This window comes from Saccostrea cucullata, unplaced genomic scaffold (assembly GCF_032062105.1).
Source record: "Saccostrea cucullata isolate Sc308-1 unplaced genomic scaffold, CSIRO_AGI_Scuc_v1 ctg153, whole genome shotgun sequence".
Lineage (NCBI taxonomy): Eukaryota > Metazoa > Mollusca > Bivalvia > Ostreida > Ostreidae > Saccostrea > Saccostrea cuccullata.
The window spans coordinates 59326-70901 of NW_026927023.1; the positions used below are offsets into that span (position 1 = coordinate 59326).

Here is an 11576-nt window from a genome sequence, read left to right on the forward strand (position 1 = left end):
AACTCATTAATAGAGAAGATAGAAAAGGACACTGAGCAGTTTTAATGTAAATCTACTCAGTCTCCATTTCAATCTCCTCTATGATTTCTCTCAACAAGTTATCATTCGTATCTAAGTCCTGTTCCAGGTCCTCTTCTGAGTCTTCATCACTTTCTCTGTCTACCTCCTCTTCTCTTTCCGCACCTTGCCTCGCCTCTCTACTATCTCAGACTCACTCTCAACTTCATTCTCACTCTCTTTTTCACCCTCACTCTCCCTCAAAAGTTCTCTTCTGTCACTTCTGCCATTCACACTGTTCTTCTGATTGGGGTCTTTTCTTGCATCTCTTGTAAGTTGCACGGCGTCTTTGTCTTGATGAGGATACCTGAGAAAAAATAATGAAATAAATCAATTCTTCTTGCTTAATTACAGTCATTTCTATTCATAATTCCTTCTTTATAATAACTCACCATCCATTTGTCAATAGCAGGGTTGGGGTCAAAGTTAACTATAGAAGGAACTATAGAAGGAGACCATCAAGTCATTGAGGTGGCTTTCTGTCAGACGATGCCTCCTGTCAGTTTTAATCAGTGACAGCTGATTAAAACCGGTCTCATTCATAACACTAGTTGGAGGAAGACTGTGTATCAGATCTATCAGAGCAAGGATGTTTGGCACACCACTTTCACCAAAAGCAGCATGGATATCTTGCCAAGAGGTAACCTTAAATTGCCCACCAAATCTGAAATACCCACAAATGCATGTAACAAAAATAAAATTATCTCAAAAGCATTTTATAATCACAAAGAAAATTGTCATTTTAAACATTTTGCCATATAAATTGTTAACCAGAAGTCTCTATCGAGACTGTAGCTCTACTGGTTTGCACTTATCAAAAACCATTGCACTATTTTATGTATCTTTGTGTAGTCTACTTGTGTGCCAGCTTATTTTGAAATCAGACCAGAACTGTAGAAGTAGTAGGTTTTAAAGGAATTTCACAAAAAATTCTATTTTTAGTAACCATGGCAACACCGTTCATCGAAATTAAAAACCGATGCACTATTCTATGTATCTTAGTGTAGTCTACTTGTGTGCCAAGTTATATTGAAATCAGACCAAAACTGTAGAAGGAGTAGTGTTTTAAACGAATTTCACAGAAAATTCTATTTTTAGTAACCATGGCAACACCGTTCACCGAAATCAAAAACCGATGCACTATTCTATGTATCTTAGTGTAGTCTACTTGTGTGCCAAGTAATATTGAAATCAGACTAAAATTGTAGGAGGAGTAGCGTTTTGAAAAATTGTTTACAGACAGGCGGACAGACAGACAGATAGACAGACGGACGGACGCCGGACGCATTACCATCGCATAAGCTCTTCTGGTCTCTGACCAGTAAGCTAAAAATGGTGTGCTGTACTGAAAACACATACCTTCTGTAAACAAGACATCTCAACATTTGCCACTCTTCCATAATCTCAGAGACATTTATTTAGGCATTCTCCAGTGTATTGCTGAACCTGTTCACCAGAGTTTTCACATGATCTGATCCAAATTCTGTGGAAAGACATACATGTAAATATACTTGGGAATATTCAATAAATAATAATAATTTATATTAATGGAAAAAATTGTTATGAAGAAATTTAACATATAACCTTGCATATCATAACATCAGCATTTTTTTTTTAAGATGATTTTTTTTTTATGAAAATAGAATTTTGTTACATGCTCAATACCCCTTTTAGGCTTACCATTTGGTCCAGCATCATTTATTGAACAAAAAGGGCTGGAAAAAAACCCAAACAAAACTTGTAAACAAAAATCAACTAAGGAGGGAAAAGAACAAGAACTTTCATACAATAACAGAACAACAAAACAACAAAAACAATTCATTTACTTTCTTGGTTTTCAATTGGCCAGTTCTTCAAAGACCCAATAGTGGTGGCATCCAAAAGCTCCCCACTGAGGTCTTGGTATCTTTCACTGATTTTCTCTATTATCTTCTCAACTGTACTACAACTCCTTTGTTTCACATCAGATGAGCCACCTTTCAATTCATAACCTGCCCAGGACTGCTCTTGAATAATGCCTTGTAGTTTTTCACTGTTGCTAAAATTGTAAAAAAAAAAAATTCAAAATACTAACTAGGACATTTCCTTTGAAAATATTACTAACTAAATTTTAATAAACATTATATTGAGGTTCAACTTACTTTGGATCATACTGTTTAAGATAATCCACTGTGGCCAAAATGGCAACTCTTGCATCTCCAATGGTAATGTCTTGTCTTTGCAGTGTGAGTGAAAGTCTGACAAGTGGACTAATGATCTCCTGTTCCAAAATACATCAAGGAAATTATATACAACTAAAACATAACACTTGTACATGTGTATAATAGTAACCATTTTTGAAAATTTAATAACAGTTACTTACCAATAACAAGCCTGCATATGTCATAATTGAGGATGATTCAAGCAAGCGTGCAAGCCCATTCGCCTTTGCATTCGTGTGTGATGCATCCTGCAGGTGGCGAGAAAAAGCCGGGTAAGTAGTGAATAATGTGTTCAGAGCCCTTCTCATGTGAGGTAGCCACCTTGTAGAATTTACTCGGTGAGGTAGAGTACCTATCAAGTTCAAAACCTGATTGAAGAAAAAAAATCAAGATTGTAATATGACAAAACTTTTTTTTATTAATAATTAATAACAGATGTTCATTCACAACATACCGTAAGTTAATTTGATTTGATTTCATTTTCTTGTTAATTGTACGTGACAATATTTCATGCCAGAATAAACAACATATATACCTTCATGCATTCTTTCAAGTTTTTTCTGTTTGGAACTGTTTTTGTAAAAGTAATATAATCCAAGAAGTAGGGTGGTAAGGCGACTGTAGAGTGGATCATTCTTAACTGCATCCTAATTCAAGTCGATGTGCCAGGCAATGAACTCCGATTATCTCCGTGAAGTCTTTCTGCAGTAGTGCAACAAGGCCATTACGCTTTCCCACCATGTTGGATGCTCCATCGCACCCAAAGCCCACGAGTTTCTCCATTTGATCAGACAGTTTATTTTCATCAAGTTTATCTTTAACAAACTTTAATAGGTCAGCCGAAGTAGTAGATCTTGGCTCTCCAATACAGAGGAAATGCCAACTTATTTTCCCAGCAGAGCAAAATCTAATGAAAAGTGTCTCCTGCTCAGCAGTAACATTGTCAGTGGTTCCGTCCATAGTTAAAGAAAAAAACTTCGTACCTTTAATCTGTGATAACATTTCTTCCTTCAAAGTGTCAGAAATACACTCTATGAATGCTGTAGCTGCCCATCTATTGTTGTAAGTTGAGCCATGTTGCATTCCGTTTGCCTCATCAAGGGAATTCATTCAAGCAAAATCGGAAATACTTCGGTTATGTTTAATTATTGCGTGGATGTTACGAAACTTTTGTTCTATCATATTTCTAATGGATTGATTCATGGTTAGTAATGTTTTCTGGCCAACAGATTGTCGATTTTCCTCCGCATCCCTTTCTGCTCGTAATATTTCCATGGATCTTCGATGGAGAGCAGAATTTTCATGGTCAGAGATAGTAGAGTATCAGAAATTAGTAGAACCGACCAGAAAATTTTGTTCACGGTTCTTTGGCACGATGGTACTGTTATTGTTATTGTCAATGCAGATACTGCACGTCATTTTTTCACCGTCGTAGTTTAGCCATTCCCGCCCCTCTGTCCAACTGTGTTTAAATTCCCTCTTCCGAGATCGTTCATATCTAGTTTTGCTTTTATCTTTGGTTTTACGTTTTTTACCTGGTATTGCGCCAGTACCAAACTTAATTGGCCACGAACTTGACGAAGCCATGCTGGTTTCACTTTATATTAATATTAGCCTCGATCTCGTTTAAAGAGGAAGTATTAAGCAATCGCATTTTCAATTTATATGATAACTGCACTGGTAAGTGCGCCGAAGATAAACTAAAAAAAACAAAACTTAAACAAAAAACATGACCGGTCATTTGGACCGATACTGATGGCATTTTTACCGGTCACGTGCATTTTTAATCGGTTTTGCCGGCATGACCGGCAGTTTTCCACAACTCTGATTTCAGAAAACAATTCTCGACCTCCGCGGTTATCCTGCAACACTCACAACAAAGACTTTATTTCTATTCTACTAAGAGCTATGTAGTAATGGGAATCATTTCCTCTAGAAACGGGAAACGAATTAGGTCACCATGTCTCGATTAACACTGTTTTATTTAACATCAGCGGGTAAATTTGTTATGTTACCTGCGTACGGAAGGCAGACTATTTCAGCTTTCGCTGCATTAAAAATAGCCATTTATTTATTTATTTGTTTGCGTTATAAATTCATCATTTTTCAAAGTGAGAAAATTAGTTTTCTATTTTATTGCTTTATCACTAAACTCACAAAGATCAAATACGGTGTAACTATAAAAACCTACATTCACCAGCTATTTTATGCAATATACAGTAATATCAGAGCTCCAGATAAGGTGCGTATTTGCAGACATACGCTTTGAATTTTACAAAATACGCATTGGAAATTAAAATAGGGCGTATAATTAAGCATTAGCAATCGTAGATAATTATTACACCACAAAAGCACTGCATACAACAGGTTGAAAAATACAGGTACAACTTACTTAGTGATATGAATTGCAGTTTAACTCAGTGTTTGATTTTTTCAAAAAACGAAGTACAGATTTAAAAGTCTCTTAGTGACCAGGAATATTCTAGTAATGGCAACAACGATCTCCATTTAGGGAGGGAGAATCAAAGATTTAGATTTCTATAAATAGAAAGACTGTGCCCAATGCATACTTTTTAGCTCTACTGGTCAGAGACCAGAAGAGCTTATGCGATAGTAATGCGTCCGTCGTCCGTCCGTCTGTCTGTCTGTCTGTCTATCCGTCTGTAAACAATTTTTCAAAATGCTACTCCTCCTACAGTTTTGGTCTGATTTCAGTATAACTTGGCACACAAATAGACTACACTATGATACATAATTCTGTGTATCGGTTTTTGATCTCGATGAACGGTGTTGCAGTTGTTACTAAAAATAGAAAAATGTGAAAATCATTCAAAATTCTACTCCTCCTACAGTTTTGGTCAGATTTCAATATAACTTGGCACACAAGTAAAATACACTAAGATACATAATTCTGTGTATCGGTTTTTGATTTCGATGAACGGTGTTGCCGTTGTTACTAAAAATAGAAAAATTTGTGAAAATCATTCAAAATGCTACTCCTCCTACAGTTTTAATCTGATTTCAGTATAACAATTTGTGAAAATCATTCAAAATGCTACTCCTCCTACAGTTTTAAACTGATTTCAGTATAACTTGGCATACAAGTAGACTAAACAAAGATACATAATTTTGTGTATCGGTTTTTGATTTCGATGAACGGTGTTGCCGTTGTTACTAAGAATAGATTTTTTTGTGAAAATCATTCAAATTGCTTCTCTTCCTACAGTTTTGGTCTGATTTCAATATACATGTAACTTGGCACACAAGTAGACTACACTAAGATACATAATTCTGTATATTGGTTTTTGATTTCAAAGAACGATGTTGCCGTTGTTACTAAAAGTAGAAATTTCTGTGAAAAACATTCAAAATGCTACTCCTTGTACAGTTTTGGTCTGATTTCAATGTAACTTGGCACACAAGTATACTACACTAAGATACATAATTCTGTATATAGGTTTTTGTTTCAATGAACGGTGTTGCTGTTGTTACTTAAAAAAGAAATTTCTTTGAAATACATTTAAAATGCTACTCCTCCTACAGTTTTGGTCTGATTTCAATATAACTTGGCACACAAGTAGACTACACTAAGATACATAATTCTGTGTATCGGTATTTGTCATTATTCTATTTATTGCTTTTGTAAAGTTTTATATCCCAACTGCTACTTTTCTCTTTCTTTATTATAAGTACAAACCAGTAGAGCTTCAGTCTCGACAGAGACTTCTGGTTTTATTATGGGTTCATAGCCAATTTTTCATTTCTCTCAACTTGCCATATTAACGAATTCTTTTCTCTCAGTTTACTCTTGATACAATATCTTAAATGAAGGAAAGTTTTCTGTGTCTCTGGCTCTATGGTACCTTGACCTACTATGTAATCTTCCTTGTCAAAAAAGAATGCTTCCCAATTTTAGCAAAAAGTTTTGTTGGTATTTTCAAATTTTATTTTAAGTAGGATATCAAAGTCCATAAAACAATACAAAGTAGGAGCAGAGCAAACACGGACCTCCGAAACATCAGAGGTGGGTTCAGGTGCCATGGAGGCCCCTGCTGACCGTTCACACCCGCCGTGTGCTCATTGTCATGAAATATAGCGAAAATCCGTCGTCAATTCAGTGTATAAATAATGCACTAACAATTGGTATGAAAATACTAGTAAATGCATGCAGGAACTGACCTTTGTAGTTCTTTCCCTCTTCAAAAACATTTATATTTCGAGTATAAGTTAAAAATCAAAATAAGGTCAAAACATTTAAATGTAAACAAAATACTCTTCAATTATTTGGCTGAAAATCAAAATCTGCATTGATTTGAAAATCAGGGAGTAAATACAATTTGGGGTAAAAATGTTATCTGGAGATCTGAGTATCTATGCTTTGAAAGACGACACATCGATGAGGTCTAAATAAGCTTCGAGAATTCATTTCAGTTGCACAGGTTTGATACGTGTTTGTAATCTGATAATATTTTGATGACGTTCGTGATTTATTGGAGAATAATGTCCGCGGCATTTCTTTGATCTCGGCAATAATCGTGGTAGAATTCATCATAAATGGTTGATAATACCAAAAAGCAGATTTCAAAGCATTAATTTCTTTTCAGACTATGTTACCCCCACCCCCAAGTACCCTGACCCAGGGGCCATGAAATCAACCATTTTGGAAGAGGCACCTTTCATTATCATTGGGCGCGCTTGATTTGTCTACACCTTACACCCAGTGTACACTTTTCCATAATCAAGCGCAAAAGTGTACAGTTTTGGTGTACACCTTCTACACCCTGTGCAGGACAATAAGGACATGTGTAGGGAATTGCACCGAAAATTCAATATGGCCGGCTAATGACGAGATGGTAAAACTGCAGAAATTCTTTTTCTGTATTTGAGTTTACCGTCAAGTATTTGATAGGTAAGGTTGATTGTGATGAATTGTTTTTAGTAATTTAGTGGACCGTATTTTGGCCATTTTATGGAAAATGAAATACTTCATAATTTGTAAAATGAAAAAAATAAGCAAGTCTTGCAAATTTGGGTGATAAAGTCTCTATATATAATTGACAATGGACAGATATTTAGTTATAGGGGTAATTGTAAGCAGCTAAGAAAATGTTTTTATAAAAAATGCTTTGCCTTTTCATAAAATGTTTTGTTTTTAAATGAATTTTTAAAAAAATGTTTACAATCGCAACAAATATTTTTTTTAAAAATCGTCTGCAAATAGGTTCCCCTCAGTTGGTTGAAATTTTGACGTCCATGTTGAATTTGCTACACTACACCCAATTTCACTTGTTTATAAGGTGTAAATCGTCTACACCGGATGAAGTAAGGTATGGACAAATCAAGCGCGCCTATTATTATGTACGTAGAACATTTGCATAACTCCCAAGAACAAAGGAAAAGGTTTTCGAAGAATTCATGCATTTACACTATATAATCATTGGAGCCTCACCCAACACCAAAACCCCTGATCCTAGGGCCCTAAAATTCACAAATCTGGAAGAGGCATCCTTCCTTATTTTAACTATGTTCATAGTTCATTGGTTTAATACTCAGGAGCAGAGAAGATTTTTAAAGAATTAATGTATTTTCACTATATGATCAATAGAGCCTCACCCTAACACCATAACCTCCTACAAAGGGGCCCTGGAATGCACAATTTTGGAAGAGACGTTATTGCTCATCATAACTATGTACTTGATTATTTTGTTTTAAGCCCAGGAGCAGAGAAGAAGATTTTCAAAGAATTTATGCATTTTCACTATGTAATAAATAGAGCCCCGCCCTAACACCAGAACCCCTGACCCCAGGGCCATAAAATGCACAATTTTGGAAGAGGCAGCCTTATTCAACATAACTATATATAAATTGTTAGTTTATTAAATACCCAGGATCAAAGAAGATTTTCAAAGAAATAATGTATTTTCACTATATTATCTTTATAGCCCAGCCCTAGCACCTAAAAACCCCTGACCCTGGGGCCATGAAATTCACAATTTTGGAAGAGACAGCCTTATTCAACATAACTATCTACTTATTTAGTTTACTTAATGCCCAGAAGCAGAGAAGAAGATTTTCAAAGAAATAATGCATTTTTACTATATAATCTATTTAGCCCCGCCCTAGCACTAGAACCCCTGCCCCCAGGGCCATGAATTCACAAGTTTGGTAGAGGACTCAACTAATACAATCATGTAAACAATTTGACTGCTTGATGTCCAGGAGTATAGAAGAAGATTTTTTAAAATTGCATTAATTTTAGTGGTTTGGCCGGCCATCCCTCAGGCCCCAGTGGGACAGTAACCAGGAAATTCACAATTTTTGTTCCCTTTTACCCATAGATGCTGTATACCAAATTTGGTTGAAATTGGTTCAGTGGTTCAAGAGAAGAAGCTAAAAATGATAAAAATTTACGAACGACTTACGACGACGGACGAAAACAGATACATTGTAGCAATAAATCACCTCAGGTGACCTAATAAATTCAATTTTTAGTTATTTCAAAGTCTGAAATCTTCATATTGTCATGGTTTTGTGATATCATTTCTCTACACAGATTGATTATATATTTTTAATGTCCTTCTCGAGAATTTATAAATCATATCATTTGCCGATGGAGAGCTGCCAATTTTGTCCTTCACTCGGCTCTCAGGGTCATTGAGTAAAAAGGGATATTTTTCGTACCAGCACCTACTGCTACACTGGACCTCGATTTATAAATAAGGTCTCACCCGAAGGACCGGTCTCCACGTCCCACAGTGGAATTCGAACCCGCGACGTAAGGATCAACTCCTTACTTCGCGACTCTACAGCAGACGCTCTAACCACTGCACCACGCGGGCGACTCTCGACACAGAGAAACAACATCACTTAGACACTATGAACAGGTGATTAAGATAGGGTTCTAAAGACTTTTGCAAGCAAAAATGAGGGTGGGGCTGGTTGTATATCCTTTGTGCTTAATGATAAGCACAAGGGATATGCACACCTTCCCTCTTCATTTGAGCGGATCAGTCTTGGTATATTATAGTTATTAAACATAAGGTTGGTACTTCAAGCATGTGTTTATCTTTGTTAGTCTAGCTTTGTTATATTGAATAATGCATAAAATATTTTAGCATTAAACGTACATGTTATCAGGCGATTGCACGAGTTACGTGCGTAGAAGCATTTATTCTTACTTTTGCTATGAGTGTCATAATTACGGTCACATGGTGTGCAGGGAACTGCCTTTAGACTCGTTACTAATCTTCTTTATCAAAATTATTGCAAGCCGTGCCATGAGCAAATCTTGTGCGTTTTAACGCTGACATTACTGTAGAGAATTGTAATTGAAAAAATTTAACGTCGATTTTGAACTTCAGAATTAGCTCTCAGAAATTTATACCGTGCAACGTCTTTAAATATTCTTCACAAAACATGCAAAAACGAGTGAAACCTCACAAATTTGCCTCCCGAAATATGAAATTAAAGAGCTGCTTTTTAGATACGTGAACCTGGAATACAAGGAGTACCGGGGGTAGGTTAAACATTCGGCGTTTATTTTTTATACAAACGGGAGGGATTGTTCAGCTATTGAATTTATGATCTAGAGTTGCGGAGAAAGTTGATCCTTACGTCGCGGACTCAAATTCCCCTTTGGGATGTGGAGACCGGTCCTTCGAATCAACGAGGTCCAATGTTACAGTGGTGCTCAATTACCCCGAGAGCCTAGTGTATGTCAAAAGTTTGTAGCCCTCCATCGGCAAGTGGAAGGTCTCAATACGAGCAAAAGATTCGAGAGAGGAACGTTAAACAACATACTACTGAGTAAGCTAGAAATCAGAACAGCTAAGTCAGATATATTTTTTTAAATATGCCAACTGGGGCCTTAAATATATCTATACATGTACGTCCGTACATCTATTTTGAAACGTTCTTTTTCGTACATGTATATATAGTGCTTTGATAGAATATCATTTCCATTCAAACATTTGAAATTTAACAGACATCATACATTAATTAGAACAGCAACGATTTTGTGTGAAATTTCGCAAATTCTTAAGTTGTTGCACATGTGCGGTATGGTAAGCATATTCTGTTCCCGAATGAGGGACTTTGTTAGAAATCGTTTCAAGTATTAGAAACTCAGCGGGTCTTTTTTTCCCCTTCTCTTTTAAATATATTCAAAACAACCCCACATCTGGAGAATGACCGTCCGATGCTGGAGCACTGACCACAGTGTTCCATCAAACATTGCTTTCATGTTATGGTTACTGTATGAGAGACTTTCGAGACATCATTTCGCAATTTTTTTTCAAATAGAGCTTTAGATTCATAATATGATTTTCTCTGAGTCAAACATGCTCTAAAACGTAAAGTTTCTCATCTTTTGGTCCTGTTAAACGACTATACATTTTCTTGCACGCATGGTACTCAGTATATCCTTTCTGCTTGGTTTTCTCTAACATTTGAAAAGTGTTGAATGGGTTTTGGACCGATTTTGACTCTCTTCATATCATTTTTGTTTTCAATCGATTTGAAATTTTCTGGCACACAAAGACTCATAAATAGTGTTGAGCTGTTTTTTCTGCTTTGTATAGCTGAAGCTAGATGACTGGGAAGAAATGAAAACAAACTTATATAGTGTGTGCTAAATTCTCTTTCGATATACGACTAATTGTGCAAAAATTCGAAGTTGAAATTTATTCCATTAAAAAGGTGGATTTGATAAAGATTCCTGTAACGTCACTAATTATATAAATATGTGCAGGATTTTGGTGGTGGAATCTTTACATTTCTTCAGGAAAGGGGACAAGGTGTTCAATTTTCTAGCATTTAGAGTTTTTTCCTTCTCAAAACGCAGCAGCGGTAGAAGCGCGTTTCAAACAATATTTTTGCTAGGTTCTTTCTAGTTTACAGGCTCATTTCTTTGCGTTTTTTTTTAAAGTATATCGTTCAATGGTTTGAAAATTGAAAAAACCCGGGCGGTATCAATGTTAAAGCTAGGAGACGTTGGGACCCTTTCTCTAGTTAGACTAATCTAACTGTGTCTCGGTACAAGCCCTCACCACAGTTAGAATACATCTCATTTACTTGCAATGTAGCAAATCGGAGCGGATCCGCTCCGAAACGATTTTGAGAATATAAAAGGATTTGCACTTGAAATAACTACCAAATTAATCAAAACAAACCTTTTTGAGATTGCTTATGCCTTTTATCCCAAAAAATAATCCATATAAAGACGAAAATCCAGTTAATTTTCTCAACGTTTTTCTCTCGCTTCGATGTTTACATTCGGAACTCTCTAGATTGTCCGTAGTAAATCACTGAGTACGAGTT

At 36.0% G+C, this 11576-nt stretch overlaps 2 protein-coding genes across 2 annotated transcripts; both read right to left on the bottom strand.

Moving 5' to 3' along the window:
• Positions 1-613: 613 nt before the first annotated feature.
• Positions 614-2622, bottom strand: LOC134273284 (uncharacterized). Its single transcript, XM_062755474.1, has 6 exons — positions 2420-2622; positions 2199-2317; positions 1884-2095; positions 1738-1772; positions 1417-1540; positions 614-721 (listed from the first exon to the last, which is right to left on the bottom strand). The coding sequence occupies exons 1-4, from the start codon at positions 2564-2566 to the stop codon at positions 1756-1758; spliced, it is 495 nt and encodes a 164-aa protein (XP_062611458.1). The 5' UTR covers positions 2567-2622; the 3' UTR covers positions 614-721; positions 1417-1540; positions 1738-1755.
• Positions 2623-2894: 272 nt separating this feature from the next.
• Positions 2895-3341, bottom strand: LOC134273288 (zinc finger protein 862-like). The gene has a single exon (XM_062755479.1). The coding sequence runs from the start codon at positions 3339-3341 to the stop codon at positions 2895-2897; it is 447 nt and encodes a 148-aa protein (XP_062611463.1).
• Positions 3342-11576: the final 8235 nt, after the last annotated feature.

Excerpts from the sequence above, each read along its gene's own strand:
- LOC134273288 (XM_062755479.1), bottom strand. The coding sequence starts at position 3,341 with ATGCAACATGGCTCAACTTACAACAATAGATGGGCAGCTACAGCATTC.
- LOC134273284 (XM_062755474.1), bottom strand. The coding sequence starts at position 2,566 with ATGAGAAGGGCTCTGAACACATTATTCACTACTTACCCGGCTTTTTCT. Across the intron at positions 2,318-2,419 it reads CATATGCAGGCTTGTTATTG|GAGATCATTAGTCCACTTGT; the intron begins GTAAGTAACTGT and ends ATTTTGGAACAG. Across the intron at positions 2,096-2,198 it reads CTTAAACAGTATGATCCAAA|CAACAGTGAAAAACTACAAG; the intron begins GTAAGTTGAACC and ends TTACAATTTTAG.